Here is a 26,453-nt window from a genome sequence, read left to right as displayed (position 1 = left end):
CAGTGTAAAGCTGCCGGAGATGCGCGGCTCCGGCCGCGAGCTCTTTCAGTTGCTGAATTGCGCGACGGTGTACGATTTCGGATCGCGAATACGAATGCGCGAGCGAGCTTCCGATTTTGCTTGATGAATCAGCCTCATTAAAGGACATCATTATCACATATCACATATTTTGCAAGGTTTGATTCACCATGCTAAAAAAATCATTATTTCCCAGGAGGAATATTGCTATAATATTGTTAGAAATGAGAACCAATAGCAAATGACCTGGTGGAAGCATCTCCTAAAATATCATTTGCATTGGTAAACCAAATACTGAGAATTGAGCCAATAAAGCTTGGTGTATAAAAAGTCAGACAATTGTCCACAGGAACCAGATTCTATTCACAGTGAAAAGAGATGAAGCCTATCTAGGCCAAGGGCCAATTACAAATTCTGTAGTAAATATTTTATAAATATATTTTTATATTTTCTATAAAAAGTAATTCAGTCATATTGAATATTATATTGAAACTATAGAAATAAAATCTACAGATTTAGGTAGTAAATTTAATGCATGCAACCTCAATGTCCCCAAAAAGCAAGGACAATAAAAATGATTTAACCATAGACTTAGTTTCTATAAATGCAAGCTAAACTTTGCTGCTTCATGCTAAGTGAAGTCTAACATTTCTTAACTTAATAAACCACATTATTAATTAGAACCTAATTGTATTTCCTTCTTATTCCATAACAAAATTGGCTTATCACTAATAGTAAATGCGCTAATCTTGCAAAATGTGGAGTATACATTACATTAAAATTAAATTAATAGACTTGCAAGAGCAGAGTGAAGGATTAATCCTTCCGAGCTTTGTATTTTGCAGAGAAACCAAAAAATATGTTCTTTGGTCAACGCTTTGACTGCATAGCTATTATCTGAAGAAATGTTCATTAAATTTCTGAGAGAAAATAGAAGCTCTGATCATTTTCAATCATGAAAGGAAAAGTAATCTCTGCTACCCCATGATCTGCAATTTGTTAAAATAAGTTGAAGCTGAAAGTAGATGAAACTTTATAAAAAAAAAAATGCCTATTCAATTAGTGGGTTTTCAAAACAAAACAAAATGAAAGGAAATCAATGCATTTTATTAAATTGAAATTACTAATCTGGACAAAAATGTATTTAATGACTTGTGTTGCTTTAATGCTGAATATAAGATTTGCTTTGAAAGTATGCTGTTGTTTAGTTTAAGTGGAAAAGTTTGACGAGGTAATCTCAAGCAATATATGTAAAATGCAAATTAGTGAATAAGAATAAGCAAATCTCCCCAGAGATTAGGGTGGGGGGAGGGGGGTGATCTCCTGTCCGAAATGCCTGAAACCGAAACATAGTAGAAAATCCTAGTAAGGTATGATGAATCCTGCAGTTAAATTCTGGCAATTTTTGGGGCTAATTTACAAGCTATTGTTAATAACAAATTATAAAATGGACACTATTGTGTTAGAGAACACTATGAACGTCACAAACAATGTCAGTGTCACCGTGTGCTGCATTACATATTTTGGATGTGTATTTGAGTTTTTAACTTCACATTAATCAGCATCCCAATCTAAATAATTTCAATTTGGAAAAATAGGCTTTTTTAGGTAGTTTTGGCTGAAACACCTGATTTTTTATAGTTTGAATGGTTGAATGGCCAAAATAGCAACGACAACAATTCTATTAGTTATATATTATAATATAATATTTTATTTTATAACATAATAGTTTAAAGGTACAGGTAGCCAGAAGCGTAACGGTTTTGCTCCCCTTGTGTTCTTTTTAAACATTTATTTTCTCTATACCAACACCCTTTTTTTCTGCGTTCTAAAAAATAGGGTGGGGTTTAGTATTTCAGGGTTTTTTTTTTTTTTGGAGCAGGTATATTTTACCTAATATTCGCTCATTTTTTCCCTTTTTAGGGTATACCTGTTACTGACAGATGCAAAGTTTCCATTTCTTTTAAACATGTCATTACATATTTGGGTGATAAAGCACCACATATTTATTTTTCTATTGCCAAAGCAGTCATTTAATTGGAGCAACCCCCTTTACTAAATTCCTGATGCAGGCCTATGTACAGGGCAGAGGTTTTGCATACAAAGTTAGTAAGTGGTAAGCAGGTTCTGCACGACGAAGCAGTTGTCAGGTCACAGGAATAAGTGTTTTGTCCGTCTCAGAGTAGCTGTGCTGTACAGCCACAGCATCCAGAAAAGGTAGTTTAGTAAATGACAAAGCCAAAAACTGCTACTAATGCAACCTATTCTTCCTCCACTTTCTCCCCTGTAAATTCCACCACTGCCCTGAAAGCTTGCCATGAGGAGTCAGAGGAATAATTTGATCGCATAAAAACTAATTTCCTGTATGGGAATGGTATTGGTCATGAGCAATTATTCCTCCTTGTAATTATTGAGAATGCAGTAAACAGTGCAATGATTATAGAGGGAGGGGACATAAGCTATGGAACAGCAAGAAGCAGTTTTTAGCAACAGAAGCTTACTAAAAAGGTTGATCCATGAATAGAGAATGAGGGTGGATTGATGAAAGAACAGAAAGTCCTAGTATGTCACCAAGTGAAGGTGAGGAAAGCAACATTTTGTCTATGGGCAGAATTAGCTTAGGGAAAACTGTAAAGAATCATTATAAGTTATCTGATGGCAATGCCCAACAGGTACAGGTCTGAGAACCAGTCTACAAAGCTCTGCAGTATTGACCTTTATTAAAATATTTTCAGCAGCTGCATTGCAACTCGGCCTGATGTCCCAGCCCAGTATGTATCACATAAGAAAACATATGAGCAGCACCCATCCTTCTGGTTCTATAGTTTCCACCCAAACCCCCAAAAAATGTACTAGAGAGAGGAAGCGAAGTTTCACAAGGAAATTTTAGTAGTTTAGGTTACAGCACATTAGGAGGAGGGGTGTGGAACCAAAATGAAGAGGTTAAAGCTAGGACTTGAATCTTTAAAGACTTCACTTGCACCCAACCCACTTTCACCAGATGTGTTCTTTCCAATTTAGGTGTATTTTCTGCAGATGCTAAAGCAAAAAAAATATGTTCCCATTTAATCCCCTTAGGTGACTGACACCACATCATCTTCAGCCAGGCAAGGTATCCTGTCTGTCACAAAATAAAAGCAAGTTTCACTATGGTTCACAATACTTAAACCAATTATTAATTGACTTGACACTCAATAAAACATTTTCTATGCACAGCTAAGCAAAAGAAAACTATTATTACAGTACTACAGCTCTGAAAACTGTGTAAAGTGATAGCAGTTTTATATAGCTCTAAACTGATTATAAAGCAAAGCTGCTAAATTCTAAAATCACAAACCTTTTTTTTAAGTCCCCTCAAGGACTATTGAGAAAACACTAAATCAACAGGCTTTCTAAACAATATTTACAAATTGTCAGCAATTATTATATCGTACTTCGTGTAACTGGTCTTTTTCTACTCTATTTCTTCTCTTTCCAGCAACTGTGTTCAAACCTAAAATTGGTTTTATGGGAGAGAAACTGCTATTCCAATGACATTGAAATATCCAAAGCAATATTTATAGCTTTCATTTATGCAACCTTAACCTTATGCATAGCCCTGCTTGGTGATTCTTGAGATTCAGCAGGGCTTGCTCTATTCCCACAAGTCACAAATAAGGAAATATTAATAAAGATGTATACTTGCCAGCAATATTTTAAAAATCTCTGCTTATAGTTAGCCAGTTATTGTTTACCTTTCTTTAAAAAAAAAAAGAATAATCATGGCACTGGGTAATTCTCTCATTTAAATGTCAGCCATACAGCAGAGAAAATTAGTGGCAGATCCTTGTAATGTACAATGTTGATGCTGCGTGATTTCTTATAGGACCATTATAGTCACAGCTGTATTTTCGTAACTGTAAAGGAAACACAATGCTGTGCTACAAATTCACTAAAGAATGAACAGCATTGTAACTCGTTAAAGGAGATGGGGAAAAATGTATCTACCAACAGCATCAGTAGATAATACAGCAATACAAGGGCTTACAAAATGGCTGTGTTGACTAGCAATGGAGAACATGGCCGGTCCACCTAACCTGGCCCAGAATTCTGCTTGGAGACCCACCAAAAAAACTAGTCAGTGACATCCAGCCAATTACTTTGCTTGTGTGCTTCACACATTTTACTATTTTAAAACTTCCTACTTAGTGAACTACAAAAGTGATCCTTTAGACTTTTAACCTAATCAGCAAGTAAGATTAAAAAGAAAGGTTGAACCCTGGCTTTTATGTAAAAATGTATACTACTTCTTCTTAATGTTTAATATAATTTGTTTAAAAGAGATTGAAATCAATCAACAAATGGCTTTTCACAATGGTTCTTCTAATTTAGGTTTATAAGGAGGATTTCAGTGAAAGCATTTGGCATCGGATGGTGAATTTAGAAAACCTTTTGTGGATTATGAATTTATTATTATTATGTGTTTTAATATGTGATATTATTATGTGTTTTTTTTTTTGGTTGTTTTCTTTTTAATAAATTGGTGCATGAGAGGAGGAGCGGTTTTTGTAATAAATTGTTTTTCTGTAAATGCACATAGCTACATACTGTAGTTGAAGAAAGACACAGTCATCAAGCTTGGCCTCCTAAGGCTTGGTCAGTTCTTAGGGCAAAAAAATCTTTCCCAAACCCCAAAAAGTGGTTGGCTCAAAATAAAACAAAACATACTTTTGTTATTGTTTTAACATTGGGTACTCTTAAATTTAAGGGTATGAAGTGGTTGTGTTACGTGTCCGCTTGGAGTAGGGATTTCCCATAGTACAGTTCCAACTACAGTTCCAACTTGAGCCAGATAGCAGAGATCCATGGATTAGGGCTCAAGGTAAGTATAGGACCTAGTGCTGAGATGGCAAATTGATAACATTGCATGCACTAATATAATTGTTTTTTGAATATATAGATATTCTGTACCTGTTCATAAACCCTTACAGTAAAGAAATATTTAACCAATCACTGAATAAATTGACAGCTAACTGTTTCAGTGAGAAAAGAAAACCTTCATCTTTTTTTCATTCACCATTTGCAATATAAAAATGTCTGCATTTTCCAATATGAACATGTCACTCAAAGATATAATTGACAAGTAAGTATAGTAATCTAGTCCATTATTACTTTAAATTGGTGTGCTTTAAGTGTACAATCAAGAAAACATTATCTCTGATTATATTACAACCTCCACTTGATCAACTTATCCCTGATGATCTTATTCACTTCCATGAAACAATTTCATTTAAATCATGTCCTTTTATATTATGCGCAGAATACAGATGGTACTAAATAGGATTTTGAAGGGAGTATAGTTATATTATATAACTATAAAATTCTAATAATAAAAACAGTGGGTTTATAAATAACATTAAAGCAAGTAAGACATTACAGCAAAAAAAAAAAAATGTTATTACCTGTCTGGTAGCTTTAACAGGGTGCTAATCTGAAACTGTTGTTAGAAAAGAAGTTGATGTATGTACAATTTTTGCTAATAGTGTACAATGCTTGTACATATTATAGATATTTGATAAATGTTAATAAATGGTAAATAAATAAATGAATGATAATTAAATGGTGTTAAGCAAATCAGTTCTCACAAATATGTTCCTGTTTAGCAAATATGTTCTGGGAAAATGAGTCTGCTTGTGACCTGTGTAAAATGGTCCATCCAGATATTCTGCAGGTGTTATTTACTAATGCAGCATAACAATGTATTGTTACATTGCTTTTATTATTTCATTTAAATGTAAATCAAGAGGTGTGATCTGCATTTGACATCAATTAAACAACTTGTGCAGTTAAGATACTACATGATATATATGTGTGTATTAAATAGATTAATATGTAATATATATATATAGAATCATTACCCATAGTTAATGGTACAAGTGTTCTTAATATCAGTAACAGAACTAGTTTTAAACTTAATCCCACTTCCTATGCAATGCAAGTCTGTGTGAGGACCCTGTGATGAAAAATTTATTTAATTTAAATTATTTAATTAGTGCATAGAGCACTGGAACATAAGCACAGCCCTCGGTAATAGATGAATAAAGGAGTGCTGTACACACAGTGCCCTTTCTGTTATATGGGGAGGGTAGGGGGGAATACCAGTTAGTGGCACCCTGCTGTGCGTTTCTTCATATAAAAGCAAAACACTTGTTCTTGATTGGTCATTCATCAATCTGCAATAGTGAGTTCATGAAGGACATTGGTAAATTGCTCTACATTTGATTTTTACCTGAGACGCGTATGACCATTGTTAGAAAGAATCATCTGATGTATGTTCAAAGTTATACCAGGGGGTTCAAAGAATTAAAAAAAAACATGTTATTCTGCTATTTTTTTAAACAATTATTTCTTAGCGTCTACATTATTTAGATATGCAGTTCATGTTGCTTCATGTTACCAGCTATAACAGCAGCAATTTGAGGTTCTGAAAGTTCAGAGTGCTGGCTTTAGCTCACAGACATCAGTGGCAGTTATCACCAGAGAATGTAAATAAAAAACAAACTCATATCTTTGATCAAGTTTTAAAATTTACTGAATATGAAAATTTCTGAGATTTTTTACTGGGAACAGTAAAATTGTTGGCTTTAGTTATGCTGTAATAAAGTATTGACTGCTGAATATGTAACTTTGATTCATTTCATTTGAACCTAACTTGTACGATTCACAAAACAGCTGAATGGTTTACCTCTTAGTGATCAAACATTTGAATTTGAAAAATGGCAGTGTAAGGCCCGGCCGGACCAATGGCATTCCCCAGACACTAATCCCCCAATCTATGCCACAGCCTTCGCCTATAGCAGCCCCCGCTCGAGAAGAATGGTGTCTGGAGATAGGCCGCCAACCAACACGGCACCCACTAAATGCAAAATACAGAGCCACGCATGCAGAGTAAAGGACAGGAATCCAAAAACTAGCCAAGGTGAAAAACACAGGAAATCAGTCCATCCAGTGCAATACAAAGGGTGAGACAAAAACAGAGTCGGGGTCACAAGCAGAGGTCGGCCTGGGCAGAGTTCAAATGGTAATCAGAAAACATGCGTAGGTAAGTAACAAGAAAACTCACAAAAACACTCCAACACAGGTCAGCCCAGCAGACGCTATAACAGGCAACTCTGACTGGGAGCAGAGAGGCTATAAAGCCCATGCAGCCAATGACTGCCTGGGATTACCAGGAACTACTCAGCAATCAGCTGTACAACCTCAGTGCAGAAGATGCTGAAGGAAACCTCAGCCACAGGAATGCTGCAACCTACAGGGTACTGATCCTGCAACCCGAGCACTACTGTAAGCGCAGCCGCTAAAGGGAATAGGCTGCGCGTGCCCTCCTGAGGTGAGGTATCGCCTGGGTACTTACACCGGGAGGGCACCTCCTAACAGGCAGGTAGTTGAAACAGTAACCCATACCTGCCAAATATGATCATGAGGCCAAAAATGTTGCGACAATCAATTTCTCTATTCCTTACATCTTTTCTTATACAACTACAACTAGAAGTAGTCCTGTGCTCCTTGTTGCCTTTGAGGTTAAAAAAGGAGAAATATATCATAAATGACTCTCACGCTTTGTCAGGTAAGGCGACCAGGTTTATGCAATAAGACACATTGAAAAGGTTGTCAGTGCACAACAGTTACCTTTGTTTTAGGAATTTGCCTCCCCTTGGCTTGACCACAATTGTAGCCAAATAGCCAAAGCTAAACTGAATTTAGGCTGAGAGCCCTTTTAACTGTACACAATAGGTGTAACAGTGCAATACAGAGGAACACTGCCTGGTCTTAAAACCTGTACCTTGTTTTAACTACAAACTCATAACTATTGTATCTATCAGAGTTGTAAGTCCATTGTCAAGGTAAATTGAAGGCAGTGTTCCCATTTGGCAGGGGCAAATGGGGTGAAAGGTCAAACAGCTAGCAGTCCCAATATAAGCATTGTTTTCTTATTGACCCTTTTACTCTGTGTAAGTTTTGGCATCTTTCCTCTACACTTTCCTGCCTATATAATTCAATTCACTGACACCATGGTTACTTTGTGCCTCCCATTTAAAAGGTATAGGGCTGGCATAACAAAGCCCTCATCATTGATCATTGTAGCCTTGATGACCACAGCTGAAAGGTCAAGCAAGATAAAATTAATTCTTTAAAAATTATTTTTTTTTCAAAATCCACAACATATTTATAAGGACCCCTGAACCTCGAACGCACAGATGAAAGGAAGCATGGTATACTGGAACCTGAATCTCATCCTTATTGGCTAAAGCAGCAGATTGGGAATACTATACAGTACTGAGCATTAAAAACACAAGATATGTTTGAAAGCTTGCTTATCATTCGGTTTAAATGCACATGTCCAAGTAACACATTTTTGTATTCTTATGCACCATGAAATCTTTAACAAAACCTTCACGTTTAATCATATATATACTGAACATAAACAAATCATTTATTGTATTATTACCTATTTCAGAAGGAAGACATACAAGTTTATTCTGTGACATATCCAAAACTTTTAGATCTTGAAATATTTGTACATATTCAGGAATGACTTTTATCCGTGTTTTATTAATATGCCATTCTTTCAGGTGAGTTTGTTCTCTGAGGGAATCTGGAAGTTCCTGAAGGAAAAATTCAAACATTACATTTTTATTTTACTGGGACAGAGCAATGATCTTTTTTCTTGACAATATACTGCTACATTTTTTGAAAAAATACAAAAGAATATCTACATTTCAGCACAATATTTATCTACAAACATTTATGTTTTATTAAAAGAACATTTTTCTCTCCTCCGTTGTGAGAACAATAAAACAGTTAGAAATTATTTATAGCCAGACTTGCAAGCAGACGTACATTTTAGTATATTTATACATTTGAAGTATTTATAAAATATTTGCATACATTTGCACTAAAACTTGCAGGTAAAATGTGACATACAATTCAATGCTGCTTACTTTACAACACCTTTGGCTCTAAAAAAATAATAAAATTTTTTTCCCAGTCAAATCCTCTGAAATTCGCCCACAGATGGTAGTATCTTTTCTCTTCTCCTTTCAGTTTATATTAAAATAATGATTAATTCTGCCACCTAGTGGACAATCATCAAAAGGGCACAGCTGTCTCAATAGAAAATGAATAAATAATAAATAAATAATATGGGGTCATTGACAGGGAAATATTTTAAAAATAGAGCCCCTAGGCTAATATCCAGTAGTCAGTGCTTTTTCTTCCTGCTTAAGCCTCGAGAACAACCTAGACCAAGAACAGAATAAAAAAAAAAACAGTATGTCATATGATCTGTGCCATTGCCTAGCACCCAATGTCAGGCCCTGTGCTAATGGGGGGGGCAGAAAAAAAAATATGGTACTTGTACCAGCTGTACTACACCACCGGAACTTCCACAGGTAAATTTCAAGCAGGTATAGCAAAATATTCATTGCATGTGCTTCTGTTAGATAAATGTCATTTATAATTTGTTTTATAGCATCAGTACAGGCTAAAATGAAATGCAGCATGTTAATACTTTACTAGAAGCTCTGTACAGCTCTAATATATAAAGAAATCTTTATGAAAAGTTTTTTAACAGAATTACCTTTATATAATGGCAATTCTCAGGTACCTTTTTCATTGCAAAACAACAACACACAGGGATTTTTTATGTATGCATACTTGACACCATATACATATGTTAGTTAACCCTACGTAAGGCAATATGTTAGTTAAGTAAGGCAATTTGAACATGCCTTGAATGTGAAGGCTATTTTGGTCCAGCTTTATAAATCCAGCTTTGGATTTTCAGCTATTTTACTTTGCCTGATGCTTTTTCTTTTTTTAAAGTTTATTATATTTTTTTTCCTTTTATAATGTTTATTACTGAGACAGACAGTCAACTATGAGGGGTGATAGGAAGCACAAATATGAGAGAACACTGAATTGTAAAGAGACTTAAATGACATTGATTGCTAGAAGTTTAATTTTTATTAGATGTCCCTGGTTTCCTGTAGTACATCTTCAGTTGACAACTATATCTGTAGCATATCTCTACTGCAGTATCTCCACAATCTCGGATCACATGATTTATGTATATATAAAGCAGTGTCATGCACTTGACTTGAGGCCATCTGCTTTACATTAATATTAATAATATTATTATTAATTTCTTATTTGTATAGCACTATCTTCTTCTATGGCACAGTACTATGCACAATATCTTAATCTTTACTGACACCATGGATTATTTTGGTTACATCTGTAAGGGTGACATTCTTCCTCCTTGACAGCAATGTACGAGGCATTCCTCCCAATGACCACCACACTAATATGGTTCCTTAAGACCTGGAAGTTATTTCAAGGGTTCAAAAGTCTGGAAACATTCATAGACAATAGTAGATTCTATTAATGCATACACTGTTCATGCAAATCCTTTGCATTAAGATTTAAAGCTCAAAGCATGCCTGACATATAATGCAAGAGAGTTCCAAATGAGGGGTCAAGCTCTTGAGAAGTTGTATTTTAGAGTGAGGAGAGGTTGCTAAGGAAAGTGATAGGAGGGTTTTATGAGGGGAGTGAACGTTTGTATGGAAGGGACAGGTTATGGAGCACTTCAAATGTGAGGGTTCATGGTCTCCTGTTACTTCATACATAAAATTTTAGGTACTGCTGTCCACAAAGATGAGTGAGGAATGCTGATGAACAAACAAGGACATACCAGATAGAATTATTCAAAAATATTGTCACAAATATTAAGGTTCATCACAATTTACTTTCCTGCAGATTATGGATTAATCTTCTTTAAATAGAAACAGATTAATAATAATTATCATTACAGAACACATTTGTGCCGTGCTGTTCATTTAACTTTGTATTTGAAATATCAATCCATCATCATCATTTCTTCTGTACAGTTTGTTCTTAGTCATTACTTTGTATTGTTTATAGTTTTGCGGAATAAGTACGAGTTTTTTTCCCTCTGGCAAAATAAAGTTAAAAGGGTTCTCCCATGCTGCAGAAGAAAGACAGTGGTACCGTAGGGATCAATAAACCATAAGATAGTATTCCTTTGAGAGTGTAGACAGGATGTGGATTTGTAGAAAATAAGCTCACATTATGTTCTCTGAACTGCTTCACAGGATTTTTCACGAATAGCTATGTGTATTTCAATGACATTTTGAAATGCACATAGCTATTGGTAAGGGAATGACATGAAATTATCACAATATCCTCATGCATACTGCTCTACTATCACAAGCCTATTAAAGGATCCCAGTAACAAATAAAATATTTTAGTTGCTAATATTATCTAAGAAAGGCTGCAACTCCACAAATGTGCTCAATTCACATTAGATTAAGTTTACCTACCTCTCTGAGAAATAGACACAAATAATCCCTTTTTTGTAAAAGTAGAATGGCCTTGCCCTTAAACAGTTTTCCAACCAGGGTTCATGGAACCCTGGGGGTTCCTTCAGAGCTTGGTAGGAGTTCCTTTTACAATGAGCAGTTTCTGCTCAGAAGAAAAATAGCATAACTGACACCAATGATTTTTTTTGTTTTCTGCAAGCGTAGCATTCTTCCCAATGGCCAGCAATATAAGAATCATTCTTTCCACTAGCACCACACTAATATACTCTGAGCTGTGGATATAGTAAATATAGCAGGGGTTCCCTAAGACCTGAAAATTATTTCAAGGAGCTCCCCATGTTAAAAGGTTCAGAAACACTGGCATAGACATTTGTGGTGATGGGACTCCATTGGTCCCTGGAAAAAGGCACACGACCTCCAATGTACAATATAGTGTAGACCTGCCATCAACTATTTAGTTCAAGGCCTCCTAATTTGACCATAATTGAAACAGTTGCTTTGACTTCCCTAGAATGGCCTCCACTTTCTGGAACTCCCTTCGTCATCCTATTAGAATTGCTTTTGGTTTATACACATGTATTTAAAACCACTCTTTCAAACTTACCCATGCATCATCACCTTCTTCGTAACCCATTACTAATTAGCCACCATTCCATATTCCCCTCCTTTTGTGTACTACTCCCCCCCCCCACCTCTTAGATTGGTAGCTCTATTGAACAGGATGCTCTTCCCTGCCTGTGGCATTGTTTGTGTTTGTCTATTATGAAGGGTACAGTGTTGTGTAATATTTTGGCACTTTAAAAATAAAAGTTAACAATTATAATAATCAAAATACATAATTTGATAACATTAACATTGATTGCACATGCAGATTGTATAATCAGAATGTATTTATATATTTTTTTTTGCATGATATTCATATCTGCTGATATGCCTTTGTACAATTTCTTATTTGAATAATTGGTCAACTCTTTGTGGATCAGTTCTTCGTCATATAGGCTGTAGTAGGTGAAGCAAACTGATTAGAAAAATGTATTACTTTGCTTTGATATATATTTTTTGACAGATCCAGTTCAAATTCTTTCAATGTTCCTTTTAATTTGTTCTATCCGACCAGGTCTATATGTTTTGTACCTTTTACTCAATAGCAAGCCATGGGTGGTTTGCTGCCTGGGCTTGATTCTGTTATTGATTAAAAATATGGAACAGAAATTGTGTATGATAAAAATAAGAACTATAGATGGTTTAAATGGTAATTCTACCAAATCAATTTTTACCAATGTCTACTAAGTTTTTGTAAGGCTTGTTTACAAATATTAAAGGAAACTTGAGAGCTCAGAGGTGGTCTATCGTTTTAGAGCAACTCATCTGTTGACTGAGAAGCCTATTGAAATCAACAATATCTTAGCATTACAAAAAGCAATAACAACCACTGACCTGCTTTCCAACTGCTCTGAAAATCGATCCGCACAAGTTTAAGTGCTGTGCATTGGTCCCAAAACATTTTTTTTTAACTTTTTAAGATTTACCTTTTTTTAATTTACCCCATCATGAAAATTATCTGTACCTGTGTTACTAAACACAACTCCAAACCCTAGGACATAGAACATATTTTAGCACTAATCAACCCCTTGGGTCCTCCACAGCTCTCTTTATATTCCTTTGTTGGCAGTAAGTCACCACTTTCTGCTGCAGTAATGGGACTGGGAGTTGTAAAACTTCCAGCTTCCTGGTAGATTTCAAGGGTTTGATGATATGAAAAGTAAGCTGAATCTGAATGTACATAAATCCAAATTTTTTTTTCAATTTGAAATGAAGTCTATCATAACAGATGTGTAGTAATTGAGAATAAATAGGTTGTATCCTGTTCAGAGAGAGGTGTTCTGGTTTATTATGCAAAAATAAACAATTTCAGAGTTTGTCTTATGAGCTGCAGAGTTGGTCATTAAAGAGTTACAAGATGTTGCTCAGCTGTGTTTAGCAAAAAGATTTCTTCTGCAAGTCATGCAAACCGCCCCTCCCCCCTATGAAGCCTCTGTCCTGCACAGGAACCAGCAGGGAAGCCCTGTTTGTATCTAGCAGTTGTCTATGTCTGATGTCCTTAACTTGGGGACTATCTGTACACTGCATACACCTAAGAAATATTCTTTAATATTCTTCTTTTTTCTTGTTGTTCTGTAAATTATACTCTTAATCTAATATTTTTTCTGACATAATAATTCCTTATTTGACTTGCATGTAATGCAGCAATCCATTTCTTCTAGCAAGTAACTGATTTTACATGTGTGTGATTGGCTTACATTTTTTCACCATGTGTCTTTTGTACATCACTGAGGTATTTTAGGTTAACCTCTAGTGTCCAGAAAAGGGTATTCTTGATTAAATCAATATCATGCCTTGACACACATGTGATTAAGAAAAGCTTTCTTAAAGCTAACAGAGTTGATGCGTAGCTTTTTCTGCTACTCTAAACTTTATTCAATGATGTTACACAGGGTAAAAATTGTATAATTATATCCCCTCCCTCCAGGGTATGTTCCTTCTCTCAACTTTTCATCATTCATATGGTGGATGATAATTCTGCTGAGCATCTGCTGGCAAAAAGAGAAAAATGTGACAACCAACCAGTTGTAACAATCACGGAGTGTTAGTTTGTAATGGATTTTGATAATGTCTCCAATGTTCTCATAGCAATGGTATGTCCTTGTGGAACTGAACCAGCACTAAATGGAAAGCTCCACAGTACTTGGATGTTTCAATCAATGTTTCAACTGGTTCAAAGGCTCAGGAGCATGTCTCTCTCCCCTCTAATAGTATTTTATGCTTTAAAAACTATAGTGTGTGTATGATGCCACATCCAACCATATTAAACTGTATTTATTTTTTATCAAAAAAACTTTACTGGACTTTTCAGGTACCACTTATTTAACCAGTTTCTCAAACCTCATCATTGTTAAAACCTTAATTTATTTGACAATCACATGAAAAGAAAAAATGACACGAAGAGTAATTAAAATATATGACAGAATAATAAAAAACTCAGAAGGAATATATCTTGAAATATTTTTTCCCCCCATTAAAATGCACCAACCATGTGAGATTCATGTTGCTTCTGTGGAGCCTAACATTACCCTGTGACCTTGATCCCAAGTCTCACCCATGTTGAGGTAAAACAATGGGTAATCCTAATTGGTTTAAATTGGATGATATACCCAATATTTTTTGATGTCCTACCACTTTTCTTGAGGAAGCAAAATCTGCAAAATGTGTCGAAATGTGAAGTGGGACTAATTTTTTATAGGTTCATATACCCTTCCCATTGTTTCACAAAATGCGTTGTGCATTTCATGTATTTGAATGTCATGTCAAATAAACTAGGGTTTTAACAGTGATATGAGGTTTAAATAATCTGGTTGACTCTCCTCTAAGACTAACTTTCAAAGCACAATTGTGGGATCTGCACTCCAGAATAAAAACAAAAAATGTAATTCATTAAGAAACCACAGTACAGTCCACAACACACCCACAGACACAGATCCATTTCATCCCATGGGCTTAAATATAGAGGTACCTCATTGGACACAACCAGGATATATATCTATTTGAGCCTTAATTAGTTCACTAGTTCACCTTCATATATTCACTATGTATGATATATGATTAAATGGAAACCTGGACTTTTGTGAAGGTTTTAGTCAAAGAAACAGCAATAGAAAAGCTTTTAAGGGAATATACATTCTTTAAAACCTTTCCATGCATATCTGTAAAATAGTACAGTGTGGTTTAAATATATTATGTATTATCAATATTATAAACATGAGGTAATAATGAACCATAATAGGTCATTCCACATAATGTTCTGCTTGGACACAAAATGGTTGTGCCTGATGTGTTAGACAAAATTAACATTTAGAACATACTGTATTAGTATATTATTATAAGTGTGTGTTTATATTCAAACAAAAAAAATTGGCATCTCAAAACAAATCACATCTTCTCCATTTTTTAAAAATCGGATCAACACTTTTATAATGTCAAATTTATAAAATGGTGACATGGTTTTGTACAGTGGTGATAAGTCCTTTGATTACCCTAAATTACTCTAAATTGGTGATCAAAAGCTTTATTCAATTGAATGAGTAACCGCTATTCAGTTTTATCACTTTTATGGTGATCTGCTCTGTACATGCTTTTCAAGTAATGTATTCTCAAAGATTCTCATTGATCACATGGAACACTCAAGAGTTTAGGTGAAGAGTGGCACCTTGCTGTGGTGAGCAGCGTCATCCTCTTTGCTGGTTCCAAGGAGTCATTGTTTGAACATTTGACAGCAGGTGGTAGAAGTCTGTACACAACTACTCACATTCATCATTCGGTACCTTAACAGCTTTGAATCATGTGCTGGTTCTTTGTAGTAAAGATCAGGTTGTTTGCCAAAATCTGCTCTAAATTAAAAATAACTATGATTCCAATGCTTAATGTTAGGAAGATTAGGGATGGCTTGTTTTAGGCTAGATTTGTTTTTTTACTGCACCATTTACCATTTCTGGTCATCCAGCTAGGCACCCAGGAGCATTTTCAGACAAAAATTCCTAATTGCAGGCATTTGTAGATGTTTTTATGTAAGCAGTTGCCAACGGTTCAGTTCAAGATCATGATTTTGAGTTGCAAAACCACCCCTTGATTCTGCACTGAGTGTCTGGAACACCATTTGCTATTGCCTAAAAACAACTGTAATAAAAAAGATTTTAAGTGAACCCACTTGTTTTCTGATAATACTTTTCTTTGCAAGTGGTTTAAGGAAAAGCAGCATGCAAAAATTGCTAGTCTGAACCTAGCCTTCAAGTGCTTTTTTACAGCTTATGTCCAAGCGTTAGTGTAGATCTAAGTATAGACCTAAGTCCGGGTCCATGCCCCCCTAGGACTTCTGTCTACAAGGTGACATGCTGTGTTATCTAACCGCAAATTACAAATACTACTTTATGTGTCATTTTTTATTTTACCTATAGTTTCCTTTTAGACAGTTGTTAGTATTTGAGCTGAGCCACAGAGGGAACTCCCTCTAGTGTTTAATCTAGGGATCTTTATATTTAATACCATGAGAAAAATATGAAAAAGCAAGCTGAAAGTGAAAAAAAATACTTTAAGATAAAAATGTAAAAAATAATTATTTTATTGTTCTTACTAAAAAGCCACCATATTTTTTCTTTAATTTTAATATGCCCAAATGCCTTCTCTTTGTTTTACTTTGTTTCAAGGCTCATTTCTTCCTTTAAGTTCTGTGTTGATCTTAAGGTCTGTTTAAGCTTTTGGGATTTAATACTCTGGTGAATGTCAGTTTTCAAATTTAATTGAAGTATTTAGTCTATATGGTCCTTTTCAGCTATAAAAATGTTTCTTTGCTTGCTGTAGCTGGGAGAGATGAGGTGGGTGTGCTCTTTCCACAAATAACGCCTGTTTTCACCATTCTCTTGTGCCTCACTGTGCTAGTTTTTAGTCTTTACTTTATCATTGAGGTGTTGGTATTACTCAGATTAACCATTTTTGATCATCTTACTTTTCTGTTAATATGCCAGGTTGTCCCCTTTATCCAATGTACAAATCCTTTTTTCACATGTTCATACCGTAATGGGATATGCTTTATTTTCAAATTGCTGAAGTACCCAAAGTCTAAGTGCTGTTTACCAGACAAACTTCCTACAATAAATTACCACAGCCTACACATGTGTACAAAACAAGTACAACTATCATTTAATCTTCAATCCATTGCAGGAAAGTGCAACAATAATTATAGTAACCCTTCACTTTAATAATTTATAATTATATGTCGTTTGTCATCACTATTTACAACTGTGATCACTCTGTGTGTTCATCTCTAAGTAGGACAATTAAACAGAGGTGATGAACTTCCTATAGTATTGGAAGAAAAAAACATTTATCAAAATCTGTTATTTATTACTCCCCAGTTTTATAAAAATGTATCCCACTTAGGGGTCTATTTATAAAGCAGACAATCTGACATTTACTGAAACATTTCTTGGTGGAAAATCTTCCAGGTACATATGACAGTAATCCATTCTCCACTAGGGAATGTTTAAGTGAAAGTCAGTTTTTCTGCTATATAAATGGACCCCTTATGCATCCAAGTGATTTCGGCAAAAAAGGAGAAAGAAGATCACAAAGCAGTTGAATGGCTAGTGCAGGGTCTTTTACTGGTTAGTACTGAGTGGTGTTATTCTTGTGCTGGATTTAGCACTATTATTGTAGGTGCCATAGTTTTAAATGTATATTTTAATAAAAAAGTTTTTTTATTTATTTTATGTGCTCTCATTCATTCTATTTTTAATTACCGATAGTCAAGATTATCAGCATTATATATAAAATATAGTGTGGTCGATAGTGATGATACAGACAAAATGGGCTACCTTCACTGTAGGTTATGTAAGGGTGATGCGGTTGGCTGCCTCATAGTGGAAAAATCAATTTATAGAAAAATAAAGAAAGGACCAGATGCCAAAGATTTTGGTATTTTGGAACACTGAACAGTAGTTATTTTCCAAACCAAAGCCAGTTAAAAATTGGATGAAGAATTATTAAAATTTAAAATGGTTGTAGTGATATTACTGGAGATAAGATTTAAAAAATCCAAGGTTACAGAACTTCAGTATTACATATAGATCAATACTGGGTAAGAAGCAAGAAGGTTAGGAACATGTTTTATGGTGAAGAAAACGATCAGTCATAATATAATGGAATATGAAACAGTAAATCCCATGCTATCTCAGTGAAGACTGAAAAGCGTTTTCTAATATCTTGCCAATCAGTGTGCACGCAAACAACTTAAGATGCAGCAGAAAAAAAGAAGGAACACTTTTATTGAGAAAGTGTATCAAGTGTATGAAGTATGGTAAATAGTCAAAATAGTTTTAGGAAATTGTAATGCTAAGAGAAGGTTAGGAATCAAATAGATTGTTTCATGATAAATGCAAGACATTCTTTTGATATTATGGATGTTATCGGCAGCTTAGGTGCGAACAACATTTCTGGCAAAATATTGGTAATAGTAAAAAAATAGAAGTTAGCAGTAAAAACATAGATGGCTGTATGTTGTTAGATTAAAGGCCTAAATTTAGAAAAGTCTAAACACCAATGGAAATGAGAGTTAATACAAATGTTATATGATATGCTACAAAAAAGACAAAAAAGAAGAGGGGGATATTGAAACCATATGGAGAATAAAAAAACACAACAAGCAATAAATGCAACAGCACAATAGATACTTTGGGATAAAAGGAGACAGGAGAGACATGGATGCTTTCATAGGCAGAGTTAGCTGATAGAAGGCAAGCTTGACAAGTAGCACTACAAAGACCTACAAGGAATAATGTTAATTTATTTAAAAATATTTAAAAAAAAAAAATAGAAACTCCTCCATAAAATAGCCCAAAAAAAGGGGTACCAACCAAGAATGAGCAAGTTAAAAGATGAAACAGATAATCTGCTGGCAGGGATTACAAAGAAAGGATTAGGAAGAAAGATTTAAGAAAGGCTTTTGGAAAATGTGCTGAACACATTGGAAGATTGCTATCTGAAAAGTAAATGAAGAAAATGTCAATCAGGAGCATATAATGCTACAGTTGTTGAAACTGGAGAAATAATTAAACAATCCAAGGGTAATAAAACTTTGGAATGATATACAAAATTCTTAGGGGTATATTACAAATATACATATAGTACATATATAAATTTATAAACATTTTGCATAGTAATTTGTTCACTGAAAGTACTTTTAAGACTGTGCAAACTGAGATGGTGAAATATACTTATTGTATAAGTTAAAAAAAAGATGGGCAAATGTACTGCAATATACTTGAAAGGCATAAGGTGGGCATAGAAGAAAATACAGCTGCAGAGGTGTTTTAGCAGTTGCCATTCCTAAATCGACCACAAGGTGATTCTGTGTTCATCTTCATTTCACAATAAAATCTATATATTTTGTTGTCAACAAAAACACTCACCCTAGTTCATTTCATTTCATAGTATGCAGGCAACCCCTTTTCTCTTCCATATACTGAAAACAGAACAACTCTGTGTAACAACTTCTGTGTAATCATTGAACTCTGAGCAAATATTAATACCTCCCTCCTCCTATCCTGAGCTCAGGTCCCAAATAATTTTTCACTAACTTTAGTTATAAGTTTCTCTGCCACTGCCAACAGCACAAAAAATAACAAATTTCAACCTTTGTATTTTGGATATGCACTATTACAGTTGTTACTCTCGCACAGGAGGTGCAACCCTGTAGCAACATTACCATGACTCTCTGAACTGCTTTTTGGCTCCAATGAGTGTAAGGTTAGCAGACATATGTAGATAAAAATCCACAATATTGTGGGTTAAGTTTACATTTTCTGACCTTGAAAATGTGGTTTGAAATGTACTTTTAGGTTAACATTTGATTTAATGGTCCAGATTTAATAAAGCTCTCCAAGTCTGGAGAGGATACCCATTCATCAGTGAAGCTGGGTTAGCCAGCAAACCTTGACTGGATCTGGCCCAGGATTGAAAACATTTGCTAACAAATAGTCTGACTTTTAAGAAATCCATTCCAGGTTTGCTGGATCATTCCAGGTTCAAGATGAAACTGTATCTTCTCCAGCCTTGCAGAGCTTTACTAAATCAGGCCCAATGATTTAATGTTTACCTACGCTTACCCTAGTGTGTACTTTTTCCCCCCTGATCCCTTTTTGAATGATAATTTTGATGTCCGTATAATGACCTTCCGGATATCACTTTATATCTTACAGCCTGTTTTATATGCATGATTTATTTGTGAAAAAAACACACCATGACAGCAGGATAGTAAACTTCAGCTGAAACTGGATTTATCAGTTTACAGCACTGCCTCATACACTGTAATAGCAATTCTTGAACAGAATGAATTTGCATACAGCACAACCCAAGTAACACCCACATATGAAGTTGAAACTAAATGAATGACAGTAAAGTGAGCAAATAGCTGAAAGGTGGGAATTGGGAAAGCACAAATGGGAAGAGTGGGCTGGATGATCCTCATAGTGTATCAGAATGAGGAAGATTCAAGATGCTTGCTGTGTGGATGTCGCGATGTATAGGAAAATGAGATTAGTTTTAGCTTTCTGTTTCATATAGCACTATTTGTAGGTTTTCAGCAAACAAAATCCATATCATCATGTTTAGGTTGTTGGTACCCCCCCTTATTTACTAAAATATAGGTAATAGGAAATAATCAGTGGAATTAATACATGCCCACATTAAGCCTAGACAAGAAACTCCAAAGTATATTAATTGTCCATTGAAGTGCATCTGCCTATAACAAAGAGCCTGCTATCATAATGCTAATTACCAAAGTACTATAATCATTTTCTGAAGGTAGGTAGGTATGGTACGGCCCATTGAAGATTTAGTCAGCTTACTGGTTTAATTCAGTTTGACAAATGTGCTATAACTTGTTTAAAGAGCAATACTCCCAATAATAAAAACATGAACACCATCCCCATGTGTTTAATAGTAAGATGGGTGGGCATATGTACCCCAGAACATAGTGGATGATCAGGCATTTAAAACACTTGGAAGCTGCAGCTTTGCAAGGAAGTGACATTCAATAAAATGAGTGGTTGGATAGGTGAGAATTATCTTTAATTTAAGAAATTCATTGTAGTCTTTTAACCTTCTGGCAAGGGTGTCCCTACCAAGAGCGAAAGTCTCCAGTTAAAATATCTGTGGGTCATTGAAGCAATCTGTTTGTGTAGTTTAAATAATCACAAATCATACAAAAGTAAAAAAAAAACTATGTTGGGGAATGCTTATGCTAGCACACTGTTAATGGCAGGTCATTCTGCATTAAAGCTTTTAACCTTTACTAACTCTGTTTTAAAGCCAATTTTTATATATTGCAGGCTTTTACTTATAAAATTCACCAGAGACTTTAACAAACTTAAAATAACTGCTGTAAAAACACTGACTCTACATTCTGCCTGCAGCATTTTATTTCTTTTTACAAGGTTCTAAAGCATTACGTTCCAGAGTCCCTTTGTATTAGGGACTTTTTTTATTTTAATATAAAAGAATGAGACAATGCTGTAGGGAACCCGGACTCTCAGAATAGCAGGTGTTAATACATTTTAAAGTGACCCTTGTGGGGCCTGCCATTGCTCTTTCCTACTACAAATGTAAAGTCTAGCTAGATCTTGATCTCTTTGGTTAGATACTTTTGCTTAATAAGAGTTGTGGAAGCACTAGATTTATCAAAATGAACGTTGTCTGCTACTGGGCAGGATAGTTTATAAAAACATCTTTTCTGATGCATCTAAGGAATTGAGGATGATTTACTAAAGTAGCTGATAATCAGGAGTGTGAATATCCACTTTAATTAGCCAGTCAAATAAATAGCAAATTCCAGGTTACATATTTCATCTGCACATGATTGAATATTTGAGTGGATATTCAAGTAGTTCAGCCTAAAGGTGTTAGGCAGTTTTTCTCTTTTTAAAATAATGACGATGGTGTGGGCTAGATATATCAAGGTATTGTTTTTGTTTACCTTAATGATAATAATTTTGCTGTTTAAAAATGTCACAGCCATAGCCCCTCCTACAGTAGGTATGTGGTTAAATAGAGTTAATGAAACAATGCTGATGAAGAATCTTACCTCAAGTGTTTGTAGAGTTAAAGCAAAAGAAAACATGGTAGTATATGATGCAATTTTCGGATTTTATAGAATACAGAAGGCACCTTTGACTCTGCCCCCTAGGGAGCACCCCTTAGGAGCTTAGACCTTTGTAGTGATGGAAGGGAATTCCCCTTATTGGTCCCTGAACATATCTTATGTTATTTGAGTCAGGTTTATTGATTGCGTAGTTGTTAAGCCAGACATTGGTTGTCACCCTTGGATTTATTTATTTTTCTTTTTTTCTGGGTTAAATAGGCATTTTTTTTAGTGTTACCCGTTTCTTCCAACTAAATATATAAAAAATGTTAAAAAAAGAGTGACAGACATACAACAGATATACACCTAGTATATATTACTTGAATACATTTAAATCTATCATAAATCAATTACAAATAACACACATTTATTTCAATGACCAAAAAAGGCTAAAGGTCAGACAAACATGGCATGGTTTTCAGCTAGAGATTGGATTGATCTGGTATTCAGAAACAATTAAATAGCATAGAGGTTAGAAAAAAGTAATCACTTCACATTAGTTGCAGAACTCTTCAGGCAGGTGTCTAGTATGCTTTAGAAAACAAACAACCTTTTTAATAAATGTTAATCCCAATAAATGTGTGCCCAAGACTGAGAAAATAGCTTGGTGTAGGGTCTGCTTTGGAATTATGAAAATCAGTTTGGATAATTGTAGTCTTATGATGAATACACATAGGTAGAACTCTCACTCAGAAGGATACAAGGAAATATCTGTAATGCAAAGTGTAATTAATTAATTTATGTAAAGATTTGTTATATAAATATGAAGTAGAAAGGCACGAAGAGACTGGAGTTCAAGTGGGAAAAGTCAAATATATATTTGGCATAGTAAATCATATGCCGTAATTTCAGGTAGATAACAAACAGTGATCATACGTGAAGTACAATCAGTTCATAATAGAAAACATGTATCAGATAAAGAGTTTAGGCGGCCCAATGTATATCAACAAAGGGAAGTTTCCATTAACTAGACATAGGACTGCCTAAGTCTATATTATACAGGCAGATGTTGAATAACGTCTCAACCCCAACACGTTTCGCAGGAGGGCTTTTTCAGGGTATATGGTGAGATTGTTACAATAACTGTACCAATAAAAATATTTAGTTATTATCATATGATCAGTTCATTAGGATAGTGGGTGTAACAATGTCTGTAGTAATGCTTGTAGTGTGAAATTCATGATTAGATTTACATATAATAAGATCGTTGTGTTAAGATAATGTCAATGATTATGGTTATGAAAGTTAAGTACTGATGTAATGAAATGAAGTTTGTAGGTATATAAATAATGTTGGTGTAGGAAATGGTGGTCTAAATATCATAGTCTGTAAGTAAGAATATGAGTAATTTAAATATAAGTAATGGAGGGTCACATATTAGTTAGTTTATCGGAGGGTCACATATTGTTAGTGTATTGGAGGGTAATTAAATTACTAGGTATCCGTATTTGTCATGTTCGGGTTTGGACAATACTCTAGGGACTATACATACATTAATATGATTCTAAATAAAATATATAATCTTAATTGTGTACTCTTGTTTGTTAAGTTTCTTTAGATATTTGATATAACTGGATAATATATATAGAAAAGAGAAAAAACTAGGGGGGGGTCTCAATTATGGCTACTAATAATAAAAGGTTTGCGTAATAAATCTTTGGGATTAGATTCCTTGCTCAGTTACCAGTAAATAACATAGATAATCAAAGAGAAGTAAAAAATACAATGGACTTACCCTGTGATAGTGAATAGTGAATGGGTAAAACTGTATAAGTTTAAGGAGATAAGAGAGGTGTATAGCAGCGCTTCTATGGGATATGTTGGGTGTACTGTGGAGTATGTGTATCAGAATGAGTCAATGTATTAATTGACATCTGTAAAGAGATTAGAGTGTTGATTAGAGGGTTGATAAGTTCTGTGAATAAAGTGTATTGTACATCAACATAGAAAATATACATAGTAATTTATTACTGGCAGTTATATATATGTAGCAGTAGATTGGAAATAAAAAAAATCATATACATCATATGCGGGTGGTATGGCTTGTATCTATTAGTTCAGTTACCTAATAAAGAAATTTCAACTGGCATATAAGAAAAAGTAATTACTAATTAAGCTGACACAAAACTATACTCATTCCATTCATAACTGAATAACTTATAGGTTCATAATACATTCTCATGACCATAATTATATGGAAGAATAGTAAGAGGAAAATAAAATAAAAATTATACAAATAAAATAAAATATACAGAAATTTTACATCTTACACTACTATTTTATTTAACACAAGCGATCTTATTATATGTAAATCTAATCATGAATTTCACACCTTAAACATTACTACAAACATTGTTACACCCACTATCCTGATGAACTGATTATATGATAATAGCTATTTATATCTAATTTGTAAAGGTATTGTAACAATTTCACCATATGCCCCGAGGAAGCTCCCCCGCGAAACGCATTGGAGTTGAGAAGTTATTCAACATCTGCCTGTATAACATATGCTTATGTCAGTCATTTGTCTAGTTAATGGGCACTTCTCTATGTTGAAATACATGGGGCCGCCTAAACTCTTTATCTGATACATGTTTTGTATTATGAACCTATTGTACTTCACATATGATCGCTGATTGTTATCTACCTGAGATTACAACATACGATTTACTATGCCAAATATGTGTTTGACTTTTGCCACTTGAACCCCAGTCTCTTTGTGTCTTTCTACTACATATTTTTATATATTCCTGGGGCGGCAAATCCTGGGTTACATGAGTTACATGTTTTCTTTTATATAACTATAGATTGTTATAGTTATATATTTAAGCATATTTTAAAGCTATATTTTGTTTAATTCTAACAGTATTTTAAAGGAGTTTTGTACTGAATATTATATTGTAATCATTAAAAAAACAACCCAGTTGATATTTGTTGATCTTTTTAACCATGTTAAAAAAGTGTTTAAATCAAGTCACGTCTTGTTACTGCCAAAGCTGCATTGCATCATGTCACATGCTGATAACTTCAATTATGTAAAATGATACAAACTTTTTCAATAGCAAGTAGAACTATGCCACAGGGGGTATTCCATCCCCATTGCTTCTGAATCAGCATGTTACTCTATTTCCTGATTAGCATGTCCCTGGATAGCATATGCCTAGTACATTACTTTTTTCTTTCAAAGCATATTTGCAACCTCATAGGTGAAAACAAAATTTGTTTTTTTTTTTGCTCTAGAGGTAGATATGATGTTCATGAAATAGCCACTCTGATTTCTTTATGTTAAAATGTATCCCCATTTAACTTGGGTAAGGCTGCAGAGGCTTTGTAGATTCAATTTATATTTTATGTTATTTTTATGCGCTATAAGTAACAAATTCACCAACATTTTTAAATCAACACAGGTGTGTGATTCAAAGTCAAAGTGTTCATTTACAACTGCCCAAAAACTTAGTTTCTATTATGATTGTTATTAAGAAAAAAAAAGGATTTTAAACATTTGTGGTTTTATGAAAAAGTCTGCTTTCCAAAAATACCCACAAATGCAAAACCAGGACCCTTGTCTGTTCCAAAGAACTAATGGGATTCAGTCAGTTAATAGCTCTCATAGAACTTGGACACAACCTGATTGACTTACTAGCAGTTTTCACCTGTTGTGAAACAAATCATAAGATGAAAGATAGGACCCTCAGTTCTGAAGATGAGTTAGCACGTGCAGAAATAAAAAGTACAGAGTATACATTTTGGCATTTATTAATCCACCAATAATTATTTTTCTAAGCAAGCAGGGCAAAAATTAAATTCTGACTTGATAACAGCCTTTTGCAGCCCCTATACAGTAGAACATAGAGTGGGTGAATAAAAAGCAGCACTAGAAGCCGATCTTAGTAGAAAGCATGCCGATATTAGGAGGGAACAAAGAGATAAGCTTCTCAGTCTGCTGACTCCACACTTTCTGTCCAATTACAGGCTCTAGTCGCGCAAGGGGGAGGGGGCAAGAGTTGAACGAGTTATCTAATTGCATCGGTGAAGACTCAAGTTCACTTCTCTCTTTGTGATAAGCTATGTTTACAGGTTGTAGTATATTTACCACGTCTTCATGTCTGGGAACCTCTCACTGTGGCATCCTCATAGAAAAAATAGGGGTGCAATTAGCAGTATTAATAAAAGCTAATACTAAACCTGCCCTAAATCTTACCAAATTTTTTTTTACTTGTCCAGAGTTCAGCTTTAAGGATTCATTGTAAATGTAATAGAACTTGACTAGCAGGTGCGATTAATATTATTATTATTATTA

General features: G+C 34.5%; 1 protein-coding gene across 4 annotated transcripts in view; it reads right to left on the bottom strand.

Moving 5' to 3' along the window:
- Positions 1–26,453, bottom strand: part of LRRC2 (leucine rich repeat containing 2) — a 165,527-nt gene that overhangs the window by 54,615 nt on the left and 84,459 nt on the right. For all 4 annotated transcript variants that reach the window (XM_072415013.1, XM_072415014.1, XM_072415015.1 and 1 more), the window contains one exon: positions 8,507–8,663. In XM_072415013.1, the coding sequence (XP_072271114.1) occupies positions 8,507–8,663 (157 nt within the window). The remainder of the gene's footprint in view (positions 1–8,506; positions 8,664–26,453) is intronic.

Source organism: Pyxicephalus adspersus, chromosome 6 (assembly GCF_032062135.1).
Source record: "Pyxicephalus adspersus chromosome 6, UCB_Pads_2.0, whole genome shotgun sequence".
In the NCBI taxonomy this organism is placed as follows: domain Eukaryota; kingdom Metazoa; phylum Chordata; class Amphibia; order Anura; family Pyxicephalidae; genus Pyxicephalus; species Pyxicephalus adspersus.
Note: the sequence above shows the minus strand (reverse complement) of the source record. Positions and strands in the feature narration are given on the sequence as shown.